The sequence below is a fragment of the Rhinoraja longicauda genome, chromosome 10 (assembly GCF_053455715.1).
Source record: "Rhinoraja longicauda isolate Sanriku21f chromosome 10, sRhiLon1.1, whole genome shotgun sequence".
In the NCBI taxonomy this organism is placed as follows: Eukaryota; Metazoa; Chordata; class Chondrichthyes; order Rajiformes; family Arhynchobatidae; genus Rhinoraja; species Rhinoraja longicauda.
The window spans coordinates 27,774,986-27,794,797 of record NC_135962.1 but is presented as its reverse complement, the minus strand read 5'-3'; the positions used below and the strand labels follow the sequence as shown (position 1 = coordinate 27,794,797).

Sequence of the window (19,812 nt, the reverse complement as noted above, 5' to 3'; positions counted from 1 at the left end):
ATTCACCAACCTACTGTTGTCTCGCCTTAAAGTTGCACACATACTTGTCCTTTGGATTCTCTTTGGAATTCTGGGGGTTCTGAATATGGTATAATAGCCACTTCACTGTTTCTTGATCATTCCTCTTTCAGTTAATTGTATTTATTAATCATACATTCTCCATCATCCAAGAACAACGTAAAAATTATCTGCCTATCAAAATTATTTTAAGACATATTTTATTATAAAGTCATAATCTACACAGTAGAAATTTGTTTTGGGTGTTTCAGAGGCTTGTAAATTACAAAACAGTTACAATTTTAAGTATTAAGATCACTTGTTAACTTGAAACTTCCTGCAACCATCAATTATTTTGCTATCCAGCAGCTATACAATAATGATAATTATAACATTCAGCAATTGAACAGGCTATGACTCCCAAGCCACAGGTGAACTACAAGAATTGTTCATGGGTTTAAAAAAATCTTGAGTTAAGTCCCCATCCCTGAAATTTTGTCAAAGATGTTTCAATGAACATTGTTCTTACACTGGTATCCAACAGTGTACCATTCATTAAAAAAATCTGAACAATAAAGTAGAGATCATTGATGTACAAAAACTTCGTAAACCCAATAATTTTTTTGATATTTTGATAAACATTCAAAAATCCTTTAAAATGTGCTCATTATTTTCCTCGTTGTAAAAGATTCAATTGCAGAAAGATAAAACTGATGTTCGGAAGTTACAAGTTCTGACTGTCATGGGCTGCCAAATTAATTTAAATTGTCCAAATCTGTTAATTACTTTGTGAACAGTCAGCCAGATAAGTGAATTTTTGGGGAAAGCTGGTCCAGCCAGTATTCTGATAACTGATTTTGAAAAATAAAAAGGTGCTGCAGTGGGTAAGAAAGCATTATAAGACACTAATAATGATTACAAAATTATGGAATATTCAACCGATGATTTGGAATGGGGTTGGGGATAGAGTTAACTATATTGGGAATCTAATTAGAGGAGACTATCACAGGGAGAAAAATGGGCAGTTTCAGGCCTATTTATACTTCTGTTCCTTTCATTCCCCTTACACCTTCTTTGTTGATTATATAGTTGCAGAATGATTGGGGAAGATGAGGGGCAAAAATAATTTCCATTCTTCGTACAACTGTCCCAGTAGTTGAGGCACAAACTTCGCCTTCAGGAAGCTTTCCTTCTATGCATATATGTGTCCGACAAACCATCAGCCTCATCAAGAGTTGATTTGACCAGGTCAATCCTAGAGCTGGCAATACTTTTCTGTCCAACAAGCTGGAAAACAACAACAGGATGTTAGATAACTATAGAACATCGGAGGCCACAAAAATGAAATTCCAGCACATTAAAAACATCACTCATTCAAGGAATTCTATGCAACAATTTGCATAATTTTAAAATGTGATAACATATGCCAAAATCTTTGTTCTCCTCTAGTTCTGTCCTCCAACACAATGCTAATTTCATCATTGCATCTCTGGTAACTATGCTTTCAGCTCTGAATTTCCTCCCCAAGCCTCTATATCTCTATTCTTTAATATGTTGTCTAAAATGTAGCTGAGTAAGTATTTGGCCATCTGACCTAGCATCTCGAAGATTCATTTTGTTTCATGGCACTTTCATGTGCAATGTTTAGTCAGGTTGCCAAATGAATGCAATTTGATGTCCTTTGTAAAGAATTATAAAGAATTATAGTTAATTACAGCTTTTCTGTCACTCCATAGCACAGTTTGAAACCGCCACTGCCAATTATATTTAGGTTTGTTCTAAATAATACATTTATAAAGTGCATAAGTAATTCCACTTTAGAGAACCAGCTTCTGGTGGAAATCTAAAGACATACCAGCTATTAATTGTTCTACTACAATTGGACAATTTTAAGAAAGAGATAGAGGGTTTGACATCAAATATTTTGTATTACATAAACAGGCTGTCGAATATGTGAATGCATATTTTTTCTACGCTCCAAGCAAACCTCATCCCATTTGCCTACATGTTCTCTAATCCTTCCTCTTACTTTCTTAAATTTGCGTCTGAATACATCTGTCAATAATTTAATCACCTCCATATGACAATAAGTTCCACATTCTTATTACTGTTTGGATTTTTGCATAATGGATTTATTAGCAACACATACTTATGATCTTTGGTTTTGGATTCCCTCTGCTCTACAATTAGTTTTTCCATTCTATCAAATTTATAAAACAGATCACCATTGGGGCTTTTCTTTCAAAGAAACTTCTATGTTTGACCTGCTTAACAGTAGTTTCCTATTCTCATATAATTGTAAACATTTTTTGCACTTTATCCAATGCTTATCATTTTGTTGAAGGACTTTTAGACAGACAGGGTAGAAAGGGTTTAGAGAGTGATGGGCCAATAGAGGCAAAAGGGAACTGCCCAGTATGCCAACTTAGTTGGCGTAGACAGGGCAGGCCAAAGGGTCTGTGCCGTGCTGTTCAGCGCGATGATTCTATGATTCATCATAACCTTAGTATAACCAAGACTTTATGGAAATTTAACCCGTTCCCCCATTTTGAATTTGATTCCTCCACAAATGGAATGTGATGAAGTGTGTCATCTAAATGTTTCTCTTTCCACAGATGCTCCTGACCTTCTGAATGTCTCATTTTCTGTTATTCCACTATTTTGTTACTTTGTACTGCTACTTTTCAATTATTTGTAAATCGGCACTTACTTTTCATTTCTACTCGATTTGAACCCTTACAGTTTCTTTTTTATAGCACAAAATAACTCATTATTTAAAATACAATTGAGTAGGCAAAACAAATACTACTTGCCCAAGTTGACTATGAGCCAAATGAGAATCACTGACTGCACTTGTTACCTGCAAAACAGAAAAACACTTTCTCTCAAAAAACTAAAACTTTGGTTTATATATTGATGTTCTGTATATTAAAGATTTGAACATAGAAGTGAGAAGTGGGACTCTTCAATCCTGCTCCACTATTTAATAGCTGATCTAATTGTAACCTTTGCACTACTGTCTACCTATGGTTTCATCTTTTCACCACCTTGCTAATCAAATATCCATTCACTTCTGCTTTACAAATATTTAAAGACTCTGCTCCCTCACTCAGGAAAACATAGAAAATAGGTGCAGGAGGAGGCTATTTGGCCCTTCGAGCCAGCACTGCCATTCATTGTGATCATGGCCGATCATCCACAATCATTAACCTGTGCCTGCCTTCTCCCCATATCCCTTGGTTCCATTAGCCCCATGAGCTCTATCTAACTATCTTTTAAATTCATCCAGTGAATTGGCCTCCACTGCCTTCTGTGGCAGTTAATTCCACAAATTCACAATTCTATGGGTGAAAACATTTGTTCTCACCTCAGTTTTAAATGGCCTCCCCTTTATTCTTAGACTGTGGCCCCTGGTTCTGTACTCCCCCAACATTGGGAACATTTTTCCTGCACCTAGCTTGTCCAGTCCTTTCATAATTTTATACGTCTCTATAAGATCCCCTCTCATCCTTCTAAACTCCAGTGAATACAAGCCCAATCTTTCCTCATACGACAGTCCCGCCATCCCGGGGATTAACCTCGTGAGCCTATGCTGCACTGCTCCAATAGTGAGGATGTCCTTCCACAAATTAGGAGACCAAAATTGCACACAATACTCCAGATGTTGTCTCTGGGGCCCTGTGCAACTACAGAAGGACCTCTTTACTCCTATGTGGGACCTTATCAAAGGCTTTCTGAAAGTCCAGGTACACTACATCCACTGGCTCTCCTTCATCCATTTTACTTGTCACAGCCTCAAAAAATTCCAGAAGATCAGTCAAGCATGATCTCCCCTTCCAGAAATCCATGCTGACTTGGACCAATCCCTTTACTGCTATCCAAATGCGCCGTTATTACCTCTTTAATAATTGACTCCAGCATCTTCCCCACCACCGATGTCAGGCTAACTGGTCTATAATTCCCCGTTTTCTCTCTCACTCCTTTCTTGAAAAGTGGAATAACATTAGCTACCCTCCAATCCACAGGAACTGATCCGGAATCTATAGAACATTGGAAAATGATCACCAATGCATCCGCGATTTCTAGAGCACCTCCTTGAGTACCCTGGGATGCAGACCATCAGGTCCTGGGGATTTATCAGCCTTCAGTCCCATCAGTCTACCCAATACTATTTCTTGCCTAATGCAAATTTCTTTCAGTTCCTCTGTCTCTGTAGATCCTCCATCTTCTAGTACATCTGGGAGATTGTTTGTGTCTTCCTTAGTGAAGACAGAACCAAAGTACCTATTCAACTCTTGTGCCATTTCCTTGTTACCCATAATAATTCACCTGTTTCTGCCTTCAAGGGATCCATATTTGTCTTTACTAATCTTTTTCTCTCAACATACCTAAAAACAAAATCACTTCCATCTTAAATAGGTGGCATGTTATTTTTGAACAATGAATTCAAGTTTTAGGTCCCCCTGGAAGAAATAGCCTTTCCACAACCACCTCCCCAAACTCCCTCAACTTAGTCGAGACTCTTCAGAATCCTGCATGTTTCAGTCATCATACATCCTTCAACTCCATCAGATACAAGTCTTGGCTGTTCAATCTTTCCCCATAAGACTTATCACAATACAGAAGGCCACTATTTGGCCCATTGGATCCACATCACTCCAGAGGAACAGTTTCCTTCTATTTCCTCATATTTCCGCAAATTAGACTCTTACATGTATCCAGTGACTCCCCATAGATTTATTTTGCCATTAACTGGAATAATTTACCATAGGCATTTAAGTTATCCGCATATCTGTGGGATGAGCTAGATGATGGTTTAGGAATGTGGTGATTCTGGCATGCTCTTCCCAGAGAAGTATCTGTTATCATCCAATACAACTGCTCTACTGTTTTAAATCTCTTTTCTGTCTGTAAGTATAGCACCATTTCTAAATGTTTTGACATTAACTATAATCTGCATTCTGTATCCTTCCCCTTTATTCCACCTATTGTACTTGTTACTCGAGCAGGCCTTCTCTGAGCTGCTTCCATTTCATTAATATCTTGTGATAAGGTGATCATCACAATCCTCTAGAAATGGACTCACCAGTGCAATAAATGAAACAAAACAACCTACTTTTGTATTCAATTCTCAACATAATAAGCAATAAAATAAAGTTACTTAAGAGAACCCGCAGAGAAGCAGGTCATTTAGTCCAATCAGAGGTAGGCACTAAAGTAGATGATGTCATAGATAGTGAAGACGGTCATCAAGAATTACAGTGGGATTGTGGTCAGCTGGCAAGTGTAGTTTAATTCAGATGAGTGATCTTGTAGAGGTGCATAAAGTCATGAGGGGAAATAGACAGGGTGAATAGGAAATATCTTTTTTCCTCCAGAGTAAAGGAAATCAAGAACTTGAGGGCATAGGTTTAAGATGAGAGGTGACATTTTCAAACAGCAATAAACGAGTCAGAATAGGTATGCTTTGGATGAGAATGTAGAAGCGATGGTAAACCCAGGCATCATTGTTTTTGTCCTTCTAGGTCGAAGAAGACAAGAGTAAGTAAAAATTATAATGTATTGCTAAATGCTAAATAAGAACAATACTCTGTTAATTGGAAAGTCATACCTGATTGACACAGATGATGGGGCTACAAAAACTATGGCTGAGGTGGTGGAGCATAGCTCCAAACTTCTGAAGGCATTTTGCTTTCACAATGGAATCAGCAGCTCCAAATTCACATCTGACTAAAGCTGCAATCGAATCTATCACTACCAGACGTATCAAGCCACGTGATAGTAATATTGGTATTCTTTTACTAAGACAGTGATTGAAGGATTCCTATCAAATCGACAAAACAGATGCAGGCATTTAATTATCTCTAAATCAATGATCTTTGAATGATAGTATTAATATTTAATGTACGTAAACAATTGATCATTTTGCACTTCTCCAGTAAGTCCAGGTATATTACTAGAAGATGCAAGTCAGAATAAATCTAGGCAACAAAACCAATAAAGACCATGGCAAGCAATTTAATATCATTGATTTTAATAGACACACATACTTAAAATAATCTACCAGGTAAATCCAAAATCACACTGGATAAAGCATCTGTTCTCTTTCTAGCAGTGATAGTTTTTGTTAAGGGAAACCCAGGATTGTAGCAGAAGCTGGATTATTCACATGCCTATACACACCAAGAGAGTTATGTTTAAGCAAAGTTGAATCACATCTCTCTACAAGAATTAGCAGAGGAACAGGTCAAATATTTCATGTAGGAAAATAACTGCAGATGCTGGTACAAATCGAAGGTATTTATTCACAAAATGCTGGAGTAACTCAGCAGGTCAGGCAGCATCTCAGCAGAGAAGGAATGGGTGACGTTTCGGGTCGAGACCCTTCTTCAGACTGATGTCAGGGGGGCGGGACAAAGGAAGGATATAGGTGGAGACAGGAAGATAGAGAGAGAACTGGGAAGGGGGAGGGGAAGAGGGACAGAGGAACTATCTAAAGTTGGAGAAGTCAATGTTCATACCGCTGGGCTGCAAGCTGCCCAAGTGAAATATGAGGTGCTGTTCCTCCAATTTCCGGTGGGCCTCACTATGGCACTGGAGGAGGCCCATGACAGAAAGGTCAGACTGGGAGTGGGAGGGGGAGTTGAAGTGCTCAGCCACCGGGAGATCAGGTTGGTTAAGGCGGACTGAGCAAAGGTGTTGAGCGAAACGATCGCCGAGCCTGCGTTTGGTTTCGCCGATGTAAAGAAATTGACATCTAGAGCAGCGGATACAATAGATGAGGTTGGAGGAAGTGCAGGTGAACCTCTGACTCACCTGGAAAGACTGTTTAGGTCCTTGGATGGAGTTGAGGAGGGAGGTAAAGGGACAGGTGTTGCATCTCCTGCGGTTGCAGGGGAAAGTGCCCGGGGATGGGGTGGTTTGGGTAGGAAGGGATGAGTGGACCAGGGAACTACGGAGGGAACGGTCTCTGCGGAACGCAGAAAGGGGAGGAGATGGGAAGATGTGGCCAATAGTGGGGTCCCGTTGGAGGTGACGGAAATGTTGGAGGGTGATTTGTTGGATATGCTGGCTGATGGGGTGGAAAATGAGAACGAGGGGGATTCTGTCCTTGTTACGAATGGGGGGAGGTGGAGCAAGAGCGGAGCTCTTCCCCTCCCCCTTCCCAGTTCTCCCTCTATCTTCCTGTCTCCACCTATATCCTTCCTTTGTCCTGCCCCCTGACATCAGTCTGAAGAAGGGTCTCGACCCAAAACGTCACCCATTCCTTCTCTCCTGAGATGCTGCCTGACCTGCTGAGTTACTCCAGCGTTTTGTGAATAAATAGCTCAAATATTTCAGTTGAATTATCTTGAAGACCAATATAGGTGGGTTTAAATTAAGTGAGATTAGCATTCTAAAAGTTTAGAGAGTAAATAAACCTTTGTGAACTTGCTTTTTATCTTTCCCATACAAATTAACTTTAAAAGTCAACATTTATTCAATATTATGGACTTACTTTCTCACACAAAATAAAAGTCAAAATATTTATTTCATGGACTTTGATGCAATTTTTCAACATATGTTTTCTTTCCCAGTACAAAATTTTAATCAGACACCTATTCATTTCTTTAGTACCAAGTACTGGCACATTTATACTTGTTCACATATTGCTAGAAAATTAGGTGTCTTCAAATCTTTATTTGTATCATGTTATCTCTAGGCGGATTATTTTTGTATGGAAAATATAATAGTAAAATCTACTGTTCATATTGGACTTACCACATCAGCAACATGTTAAATAAAGACGTTACTTACCACATCAGCAACATGTTAAATAAAGACGTTACTTACCACATCAGCAACATGTTCAATAAAGATGTTGTTACCAAACTTAATATTGTTTACAACGTCAGCAGGTACATCAGCTCTTAACATGGGCTGAAAGGCAATCAATTGCTGCAAACGTTTATTTGGAAAAGCATCCTCTGTACAAATATAAACAGCTCCTAGAATACGAGATTCAAAAATTCACAAGTGTTTGTGGGGAAATGTAATGAAAAGCAAATACTGACAAAACAAAAAAATAACTTTATATTTAGACATAGGAATGCAGAATATACAATGTTTGATGAAATCAATTGAATTTAAAAAGTGCAGTAACACATTCATTTTGCATACCTGAACTCTATAATGCTCTCAAAACCTTTGCACTTGTAATTGTTTAAATGTATTCTGCACTCTAATGCTGAACCCTTCAGAGTTCTGCACAATTCCATAAGTATGTCAAGAGAGTTGTGTCAAGAGGGTAACTAATAGGGAAAGAATAAGTTCCCTTATGGCTTGTTGTAGTCATCTACTGTATATGCGGAGCCACAGGAAATGGGTAAGATCATTACATTAATATTTCTCAATAGGAATTTACCGTAGAGTTCATGGGAATTAAGGAACTAAGGGAAATGAACAGTAATGTATTGGAACATATGAGATGGCCCATGTTGGCAGTGTTAAATCCCAAGGGCTTGATAAAGTCTATCCGTGGGAGGCAAGGGAAACATTTGCAGTGGCACTGGAAGAGATATTTGCTTCATTGTAGCCACAGATGATGTACCAGAAAGTCAAGAAAGTGGCTTTTTTTAGACTTTATTTAAGAAGGGTTACAAGCCAGGGAACTACTGGCAATAGTTCCCAGAAAGTGGTGACGCATGTAGACAGGTTGGTAAAGAAAGCATTTGGCATACTTGTCTTCATTAGTCATTGAGCACTGGAGTTAGGATATCATTTTACAACTGTTTGAGTCATTCATGTGACCACACGTGCATTATGTGCAGTTTTGATCACCCAGCTAGAGGAAGATTGTTATTAAGCAGGAATGCACGCAAAAAAAGATTCACGAGGATGTTACAAGGAGTGGAGGGTGAGAAGCTGGATAGGGTGTAATTTTTTTCCCATTGATCATTGGAGATTGAGGGATGACATAGAAGTTTATAAAATCACAAGGGGTGTAGATAAGGTGGATAGTCACAGTCTTTCTAGGGCATGAGGGTCTAGAACTAGAGGGCATAGATTTAAGGTGAGAGGCAAAAGACTTAAGAGGACCTGAGGGGCAATTTTTTCACACAGTGATGGAAGTTGAGAGAGATGTAGAGACAGGTGTTACATCTCCTGTGGTTGCAGAGGAAAGTGCCTAGGGAGGGTGTGGCTTGAGTTTGAAAGGATTAGCAAACCAAGGATTTCCGTAGGAAATGGTCTCTGGAAATTGGAAAGGGGGAGGAACAGAAGATGTGACTGGTGGTGGGATTGCATTGAACGTGGCAGAAATGTTGGGAGTATGATGCGCTGGATGCGGAGGCGAATGGGGTGAATGGTGTGGACCAGGGGACTCTAACCTTGTTTTGTCCGGAGGAAGGGGAGCAAGAGCGGAAATACAGCATAGTGGTTTAAAAGACATTTGGACAGGATGATAGAAAAGGTCTAGAGGGATAAGGGCAAAATGCAGGAAAATTTACTAGCTCAGGTAGACATGTTGGTCTGACCGAGGCCAGACGTCAACTATTAGACACCTCTTCCTACCTATTCCTGGACCATGACCCCACCGATAAACACCAGACCTTTATCAGCAGCACCATCACTGACCTCATCATCTCCGGCGATCTACCCCCCAGTGCCTCCAATCTCATAGTTCCCCAGCCCCGCACGGCTCGATTCTACCTCCTACCCAAAATCCACAAACATAACTGTCCCGGCAGACCCATTGTCTCTGCCTGCTCATGCCCCACCGAACTTATCTCTACCTACCTCGACTCCATCCTATCCCCCCTGGTTAAATCCCTCCCCACCTACGTCCAAGACACCTCACACGCTCTCCATCTCCTTGATAACTTCCGGTTCCCAGGCCCCCACTCCCTCATCTTCACCATGGATGTCCAGTCACTCTACACTTCCATCCCCCACAAGGATTGTCTCGAAGCCCTCCGTTTCTTCCTCGACCGTAGAACCAGCCAATCCCCATCGACCAACACTCTCCTCCGCCTAGCAGAGCTGGTTCTTACCCTCAACAACTTCTCCTTTGACTTTTCCCACTTCCTCCAAACCAGAGGCGTAGCTATGGGCACTCGCATGGGCCCTAGCTACGCCTGCCTCTTTGTCAGGTACGTCGAACAATCCCTGTTCCAGACGTACACTGGCCCCATCCCCGAACTCTACCTCCGCTACATCGACGACTGCATTGGTGCTACCTCTTGCACCCATGCAGAACTCACTGACTTCATACACTTCACCTCCAATTTCCATCCTGCCCTTAAATATACCTGGACTATCTCTGACATCTCCCTCCCGTTTCTGGACCTCACCATTCAATCACAGGAGACAGACTAGTGACGGACATTTACTATAAACCCACTGACTCGCACAACTATCTGGACTACACTTCTTCCCACCCGGTCCCCTGCAAAAAGTCTATCCCCTACTCCCAATTCCTCCGTCTACGCCGCATCTGCGCCCGGGATGAGGTGTTTCACACTAGGGCTTCCGAGGTCCTCGTTCTTCAGAAAACGGGGCTTCCCCTCCTCCATTATAGATGAGGCTCTCACTAGGGTCTCTTCTACATCCCGCAGCTCCGCTCTTGCTCCCCCTCCCCCCACTCGCAACAAGGACAGAATCCCCCTCGTTCTCACCTTCCACCCCACCAGCCAGCGGATCCAACATATCATCCACCAACATTTCCGTCACCTACAACGGGACCCCACCACTGGCCATATCTTCCCATCCCCTCCCCTCTCTGCGTTCCGCAGAGACCGTTCCCTCCGTAACTCCCTGGTCCACTCGTCCCTTCCTACCCAAACCACCCCAACCCCGGGCACTTTCCCCTGCAACCGCACGAGATGCAACACCTGTCCCTTTACCTCCCCCCTCAACTCCATGCAAGGACCCAAACAGTCTTTCCAGGTGAGACAAAGGTTCACCTGCACCTCCTCCAACCTCATCTATTGCATCCGCTGCTCTAGATGTCAACTTATTTACATCGGCGAAACCAAGCGCAGGCTTGGCGATCGCTTCGCTGAACACCTGCGCTCGGTCCGCATTAACAAAACTGATCTCCTGGTGGCCGAGCACTTTAACTCCCCCTCCCATTCCCAGTCTGACCTTTCTGTCATGGGCCTCCTCCAGTGCCATAGTGAGGCCCACCGGAAATTGGAGGAACAGCACCTCATATTTCGCCTGGGCAGTTTGCAGCCCGGTGGTATGAACGTCGACTTCTCCAACTTTAGATAGCTCCTCTGTCCCTCCCTTCCCCTCCTCCTTCCCAGATCTCCCTCTATCTTCCTGTCTCCACCTATATCCTTCCTTTGTCCCGCCCCCCTGACATCAGTCTGAAGAAGGGTCTCGACCCGAAACGTCACCCATTCCTTCTCTCCCGAGATGCTGCCCGACCTGCTGAGTTACTCCAGCATTTTGTGAATAAATCGATTTGTACCAGCATCTGCAGTTATTTTCTTATACTATATATATAGACATGTTGGTTTGATTGAGTTGGGTGGAAGATTCTGTTTTCATACTCGTTAATTATATGAATCCAAGGGAGGTTTATTTAACTAAGTGCCCTTTGAGTGCATTCATTGGAAAATTCTGCACCAAGTTCAAGGAACTGGAAAGACAATCTCCTCCTCATTTTGCATGGAAGACATGAACTGCATGAGCCTTGCGCAAGAGTAAGATCCTGTAAAAAGATTTGGCGCTAGAAATTGTGGACGCATGCCATTCACTGTGATCATGGCTGATCATCCACAATCAGTAGCCCCGTCCCTGCCTTCACGCCATATCCCTTGACTCCGCTTTCTTTAAGAGCTCTATCTAACTCTCTCTTGAAAGCATCCAGAGAATTGGCCGCCACTGCCTTCTGAGGCAGAGAATTCCACAGTCACAACTCTCTGAGTACCCTGTAATGCAGACCATCAGGCCCTGGGGATTTATCGGCCTTCCATCAGTCTACCAAACACCATTTCCTGCCTAATGTGAATTTTCTTCAGTTCCTCCATCACCCTAGGACCTCTGGCCACTAGTACACCTGGGAGATTGTTTGTGTCTTTCTTAGTGAAGACAGATCCAAAGTACCTGTTCAACTCGTCTGCCATTTCTTTTTTCCGATAATAAATTCACCTGCTTCTGTCTTCAAGGGACCTCTTTTCCTCTTCACATACTTAAAGAAGCTTTTACTATCCTCCTTTATATTCTTGGCTAGCTTACCTTTGTACCTCATCTTTTCTCCCCGTATTACCTTTTAGTTATATTCTGTTGCTCTCTAAAAGTTTCCCAATCCTCTGGCTTCCTGCTCATCTTTGCTATGTTATACTTCTATTTTATTTTTATACTGTCCTTGACTTCCCTTGTCAGCCACAGTCGCCTCTTACTCCCCTTAGGATCTTTCTTCCTCTTTGGAATGAACTGATCCTGCACCTGTACTATTCCCAGAAATACCTGCCGTTGTTGTTCCACTGTCTTCCCTGCTGGGGTCTCTTTCCAGTCAACTTTGGCCAGCTCCTCCCTCATGCCTCCATTTTCCCTTCTCCCTCTCAAATTGTAGATTAAAACTTAGCACATTATGATCACTACCTCCTAATGGAGATATGACAGGACCTAGCCATTCTGGGGCTATTAAAACCTGCAAACCATGGTGATGCTCCTAAATTTATATTTCCATTCTGTACAAAGATATTTCTTGATCAGGCAATTAGAAACGTTGCTCAATATGGACAAACGTATTGCCTTGGGCAATAAAGCTGCTCTGGAAAAGTTACTTTATTGCCAACACTAGAAAGGTCTAGAAGGGAGCCTCCTAGTTAACAAGAAATTTGAAAAAAAAAGAATAATTTCTTCTCACACCTGTACTCTAATTTAAAAAATAACTCAAGGAACTACTTTAAAATAATTAATTGTATTTCTTAAAGATTTAATAAAGCAATTATTAACGGATGTATTAAGCAACATTTTTTTTACGGATGTATTAAGCAACATTTTAAGCAAACATTCAGTTCAAACTACTTTTGTAACAATTATACAGAACAAACGTTTTCCTTTTAAATCTTTTACATCCCAGTGAAAATAAATGTATCTTATTTTGCTTTATTTAACTCATCGTTTCAGAATGTGATATAAAGTTTACCTGATTCCCGTCCACCATAACTATATGGGAACTGTACAGACAGACAGAGTTGCATGCAGATCTGAGTCTTCCCTGCTGAACTCTCTCCCACAATTTCTGTAATTCCCATGAATGGAATTCCACCTCCCAGTAGCAAGTCCAATATTGGGCAACCCATGCTAAGTCTTTGATTCTGGGTTGGAAAAGGACATTGTCCATTGTACATCTGGAGGGCTGAAGAATGAACATCTGTTTCATTACATACCTCCTTGTTATTTACATTTCCCTACATTTAGTTTCCAGCCATGAGAATATGCAGAAAAGCAAATAATCTGTGTATTGGTTAGGTTTGGAAGACCGAAGAAACAACTCACTAGGTAAGATTCCTTCCCTTCTGCCTTCTAATTCCCCACTTACAGAAGAATGAACAAACTCAAGAGAAATAAGTGTTTGTAGAAGATCCACCTCTAAACCGCTTGCATGAATGTTTCAATATGCAATTAATTTGGGGTTTTGGATAAATAATCCAGGTTACTGAACGTATTGCATACCTCCATCAGTTTGCTACTTCTGGAGCACGGGTTAAGTTCTTCTCCCTACTCCAGAGACACTTACCAAAGTCTATCATGGAGTATTTAATTATTCCAGTTTACATTTATTGGTACTTTGATAACCCTCAATACTGGAAAACGTTACTGAATGTACCTTATCCAGGGAATCTGTTCCACAAATTTATTACTGTTACAAAACAAATTTTAATGTTTTATCCAACATGGTTGTTCCATCCATCATTTCTTTCCATTTTCCTATCTCAGCCTTGAAGGTGGAACCTTCCAATGTATTGTAAAGTTTGCATGTTCTCCTTGCAAATGGTTGAGTTTTCAAGTTCCCTGATTTACTTCTATATTTTATGGACATTAATTGGTAGATTATTTGCCACAGCAAATTGACTAATTTATATTGGCCGCAGAATCAGGGAGGGTGTTTGTAGAATAGATTGCAGGGAAATGAGTGGAGCAAATCGATTGGAGGTGTGCTTTGTGAGCTGGCATTAACTGGATGGGCTAAATGCCCTCCTTCAATGTCATAAGGAAATCTAAAGTTAATATAATTTCCCAGTGAACATTGCAGAAGTCTACTAAACTACGAGAAGACATTGTTGAGCCCAACCAATTATTTCTTGACATCCATGTGGCGGTTCATAGAAGGCTATCAAAATAAAACAGTTGTTGATGAAGCCGCATTTTGCTTGGGCACCAGGATTCCTTGTAGCTCTCAATTTATTGTTGCTTACTGACTTGACTTACTGAGCAGATTGATTCAAACTTTATACACGGTTGAATAATACCTTAAATAGTGCATTTTGGAGACAAGCCTTCCCTCGTTTCTTGTTCACTTTTCATTTAACAATCTATTTCTATTTACAAATACAATCCATGTCTCGTGACCACCAGGTGGCGCCAGCAATGGCTGCCTCGCCAACAGTCTGTCCGTCCTTTCCTTCTTTGTGTTTAATAGTATGTGTTAAATGTATGTTTTTAGTGTTCCTTAACTTGTTTTATGTGGGGGAGTGAGGGTGGGGGAAACTTTTTCTTATCTTTTACCTCGATTGAGATGCGATTTTTTCTCATATCGTATCTCCGTCCGCACTGCGACCTAACATCGAGGAGTTGGCGGCCTTTGCTGGAGACTGATTTTGAGAGTTCCACTACGGGAGCCTACGGGACTTTAACATCGCGGAGTCCGTGATCCCTTTGCTAGGGATCGACCTCGGAGCTCCAGCCGTGGGTACTTAACATCATGGAGCCCCACGGTCTCTGGTCAGATTTCGGGAACTCCAAGCTGCGAGTTTCGACCACCCGGAAGCGGGTATTTCGATCGCCCCGACGTAGGAGCTACGACCGCCGGCTGCGAGAGATTCGATCGTCCCGAAAGATGGTTCGACTGCCCCGATCGCGGGAGAATGTTGGACTTTTTTGCCTTCCATCACAGTGAGGAATGTGGGGAATCCGCTGTGGTGGATGTTTATGTTAACTTTTATTTGGTTGTGTGTCTTGTTGCTTTTTTTTTGTATGGCTGTATGGTAATTAGCATATCACCTTAATTGGTACATGTGACAATAAAAGACCTTTGAAACCTAGTACCTTTAAAGTCTTAAATCTTCTTCAATTACAGAAAGATAAACAACACCTCACAGCCAGGCTCTAGAATAGCTCTTGCCATTCCCTGTATAAGGGAACATTCATAAAATGCTATCTGAACTTTAAAACAAAGTGCTGTTTAGCAGTTTTAAACAAACTACATGGTTCAAGATAAAAATAAATCACTGAAAATATTGATATTTTAAATGTATATCATATGTTCATCTTGAAAATGTCAGTGATATTTGATCTCAATCCTACAAAGATTTTGAGGTGTACTATTTATTTTTTTACCCACCAGTTACGACTGGATCACTCTTTGTTGCCACAGCAACAGTTTTATGCAAATACTGCACATCGCGATTTGACAGTTTAGTAAGTCGCTGCAGATCCGGTCCCGATAAGCACAAGATCTCTTTCATTGTTTGGATGTTTGCTGCAGGAAAAAAGATAGGTCGTTGCAAAAAGCATTGCAAGTCACATGACTACAATGATCATATTTAAAAGCAAAGGTAATCTACAGTACATCAGTCTGAAGAAGGGTCTCGACCCGAAACATCACCATTCCTTCTCTCCTGAGATGCTGCCTGACCTGCTGAGTTACTCGAGCATTTTGTGAATAAATACCTTCGATTTGTACCAGCATCTGCAGTTATTTTCTTACACATGAAGGGGGCATGTTCTTAGTCATCCTCACCATAATTTTCTGTAATGCCAACCCTTGATAACAATTGGCAAAATGTGTTGTTTCTTTCATCGTTTGGTTTATTTATATTTAATTACTTTTTCTTACATTAATTCCACAATCATATCTCAATTTTTTGGGAGTATTTATGATGTTTTACCCAAACCGCTGTAATGCGTCGGTCCATTCAGTACAAGTAAAATACATTAACACATTATTTCCTAACAGGCTATCAATGTCTCCCAAAGTAATATTTACACTTCCAAAGTGGAATTACAAAACATTGGGAATGAAGTGGTTGAGCTAGAGAGTGTGTGCAGAAGAGATTCGCCTATTTGCCTGGCTGCTGCCTGGATTGGAGGGCTTTAATTATGAAGAGAGATTGGATAGGCTGGATTTGTTTTCACTGGTTCAAAAGAGGCTGAGCAATTGAGAAAAAAACCTTTTTACTCCAGCTTTTTATGTCTATCTTAGGTTTAAACTAGCATCTGCAGTTCCTTCCTACACAAAGAATTGCAGATGCTGGTTAATACACAAAAGGACACAAAGTACTGGAGTAACTCAGCGGGTCAGACAGCATCTCTGGAGATGGTGGATAGGTGACATTTTGGGTCAAGACCTAAAATAATATCGATTTAATGTCAGCAAATAGGGTTAGTGTGGATGGACAAAGTGGGTCAGCACAGATGTGGTCTGTTATTCGCACTTAAGAGTTGTACAGCAAAGTACCATGGTGGTGTCTGCCTCTCATTGTGCATTTCACGGAGCAAATTCCAGATCTTTATTAAGGGGAAAAAATTCAACCCTTTTCCTTTTACCTCAAATTCTTCTACCCTAATTTACTCAGCAATATGCTTTTTCTCTCTTCTATTTATATGGACGTCATAACATTATATATCTCGACTAAACATCCCTTTTAATCATCCTTTCAAAAATCTTAATATATACTAAGTTCAAATACTCAGCAGGTCAGGCAAAATCTGTGAAATCCAAAACATAGTGTTTCAAATTGAAGATCCTTCAGTCTTTGAATCTTCAATTCAAAATATTAACCCCATTTCTCTTAACACTGGCACCACCAGATGCTGAGTGTTGTCAATATTTTTCTGTTTTTATTTCAGATTTCCCGCATCTCCTTTGATTTACAAAATGTTTTATTGTGCTTCCTTATTGTATCAATCTACTCAATGTTACAGATTGAAACACCGTTTGGTCGCAGACACAGTCCACATCAGTGCCAGTTTGTGTTTGCACTTTAATTTGCGCCATTTAAGCTTCAGCAGAAGGTGCAGAAACCAGCACCTGCAGAAACTTGAAAGTGCACACCACCAGATTCAGAAACACCACCAGGTTCTTCCCCTGTTATCAGGCTTCTGAATAGTTCTTCCATAAGCTAGGGTACTGTCTGATTCACCTCTACCCCTTTGTAAACATTGGACTTTTGTCTATGAAACTGAAGCACTACAATACTGAGAACTGTATTCTACACCCTATATCTTCCCCTTTGCTCGATCTATTGTTCTTGAGTTTGAGCTGATTGTCTATGTATGGTATATCTGATCGGGTTGGATAGCATGTAATGCATTGCTTTTTCACGGTACCTCAGTACATGAGACAATAATAAGCTAAACCTGTGAAAATACATGGTACAATACTAGGCACAAGTAACAATACAAGGTACAATGCTCAGTACAAGTGACAATCGAGAGGCAAGAGTGTTTTATCATCTTATGTCACGAAATGGAGCAAAGACAAAAACAACGCCCTCAACTCTATGTAGTTTGGAGCTTATTTGGAGGCTGTAGTGTTTAACATTCTGATGGTTGAAGACAATAAAACCCAAACCTGTGACAATGCATGGTATAGTATTCAGTACACATGACAATAATAAACGTAAACCTGTGATAATACAAAGTACAATACTTGGTACAAGTACAAGCGACAATAATAAACCAAAGCCTGTGACAATACAAGGTACGAAGATCGACACAAAAGGCTTGAATAACTCAGCGGGACAGATAGCATCTCTGGATAAGAAGGAATGGGTAACGTTTCGGGTCGAGACCCTTCTTGAAGAAGATTTCCAGAGATGCAGCCTGTCCCGCTGAGTTACTCCAGCATTTTGTGTCCATCTTCGGTGTAAACCTGCGCAAGATAACCACTTATGAACCAGAACCAGCCCCAAACCCATCTGTAGTTCCTTCCTACACGGTACAACACTCGGTAGGTGTGACACGAATAAACCTAAACCTAAACCTGATGCTTTTTAGATGCTGCCTTGTAACTATTTTCATTCCATTCCATTCAACCTCCACTACCTCGGTCTACTTTTCGCCTCAGATTTCCAGCAATCGTTTATACAAAAGTGAGCAGCACTGACCTTTTCTAACAGCAGCTACTACTTTGGGGTTGAGGTCAAGCCGCCACCAGTCCATCCCGGGCCCGGCCCGGTCCTGATCCCCCGCGCAAATCGCTAACGGCCGCAGCGCGCGCTGGCTCGGCTGCCGCGTCACGTGCGAGCTCTCCGCCAATCCGCGGGCCAAGGGTCTCGGGCCGAAAGGTCGCCACCCCGCAGATGCTGGCTGACCCGCGGGTTACTGCCGCGCTCTACCTCTCTCCTTGCAAACCAGCATCTGCAGCTCATTCTGTCTAAATTCACAGGATATTGTGTTGACAGCAGAGCCACATACTCTGGTCGAAACTCGTTTAGTTACATTCCATGGTCCGCAAGCATTACAGCCATCCTAAAACACCATTGTTTGGATATTATAAGAAAATAACTGCAGATGCTGGTACAAATCGAAGGTATTTATTCACAAAATACTGGAGTAACTCAGCAGGTCAGGCAGCATCTCGGGAGAGAAGAAATGGGTGACGTTTCGGGTCGAGACCCTTCTTCAGACTGATTGTTTGGATATTGTCCGTTTCCCTCCACATTTTCTGCATCAACCGCCGAATTCCTCCAGCAGTGTGTCTTTAAGCATTACAGCTATGCAAAATATAATTGGTTAGCCATTGTCCATTTCCATCCACATGTGCTGCCGAAACCACTGAGTGCCTTTAGCACTTTGTATCTTTAAGCATCTATATACTAAAACTCTCGTTTGTTATCTTGTTTGCGACTGAACTTCATCCAAAACGGTACACGATCATTTTAGGCCCACCTTACTCACCATTGTCACTTTAGTGATAATGCAAGTAGTTTTATTGAAATCGGTGTTATATTTTTTAAGTTATTCACATTTTAAAGTTAAAATCTATCTCCTAGAGAGGGACAGGGGAAAGGAGGTGGGGGGGAGGGAGGGAGGGGAGAGGATAAGGGGGATGGAGAGGGGGAAGGGGGAGGGAGGGGGGGTGGAGGAGGAGAAGGGGGGGAGGAGGGAGGAGGGGAAGAGGGCGGGAGGGGGGTAGGAGAGGATGCTGCACCAATGTAGGAGAGGTTTGGGCCCAACGGGTCCACTTGGTCTAGTTCTAAATATTATTGTTTTGTGACAGTACATTTGCTACCTGGACCGCAGAGTTCCTCGGGCGCTTTGTGTCTTTAAGCTTTTTCCCCATCCTAAATATCAGTGTTTTCAGAATGCCCATTTCCCTCCACATTTGCTGCCCCAAATCGGTGAGTTCCTCCAGCACTTTGCTTCTTGCACATCCCTTTATTGTTTATTTGCCAACCTACAAACAGGATGGTGTCAGGAAGTGTGCAACACACAGGAATGGCAGAAATATATCCAAGTGAATTTGTCCGAGTCTCTGCTTTCCCTGCCCGTCATTGGCTGCAAGAGGCAGGAGACCATAGGCTGATCAATTGTTTTCGGTAGGCTTTGGCGTTGCTCGGGAGAAAATTGATATGTGATTGGTTAATATCGATT

At 41.6% G+C, this 19,812-nt stretch overlaps 1 protein-coding gene across 4 annotated transcripts; it reads right to left on the bottom strand.

Annotated features, from left to right (window-relative positions):
- Positions 1 to 204: 204 nt before the first annotated feature.
- xrcc3 (X-ray repair complementing defective repair in Chinese hamster cells 3) lies at positions 205 to 19,604 on the bottom strand. Of its 4 annotated transcripts, XM_078407150.1 has the most exons (7): positions 18,324 to 18,446; positions 15,557 to 15,694; positions 13,139 to 13,351; positions 7,831 to 7,985; positions 5,609 to 5,821; positions 2,811 to 2,857; positions 206 to 1,284 (listed from the first exon to the last, which is right to left on the bottom strand). In XM_078407150.1, the coding sequence occupies exons 1-7, from the start codon at positions 18,376 to 18,378 to the stop codon at positions 1,035 to 1,037; spliced, it is 1,071 nt and encodes a 356-aa protein (XP_078263276.1). In that variant the 5' UTR covers positions 18,379 to 18,446; the 3' UTR covers positions 206 to 1,034. The 4 variants fall into 4 exon arrangements, with proteins under 4 accessions (XP_078263278.1, XP_078263276.1, XP_078263280.1 ...); XM_078407152.1 differs by lacking the exon at positions 15,557 to 15,694 and having other exon boundaries at positions 205 to 1,284; positions 18,324 to 18,435; XM_078407154.1 differs by lacking the exons at positions 15,557 to 15,694; positions 18,324 to 18,446 and adding an exon at positions 19,451 to 19,604.
- Positions 19,605 to 19,812: the final 208 nt, after the last annotated feature.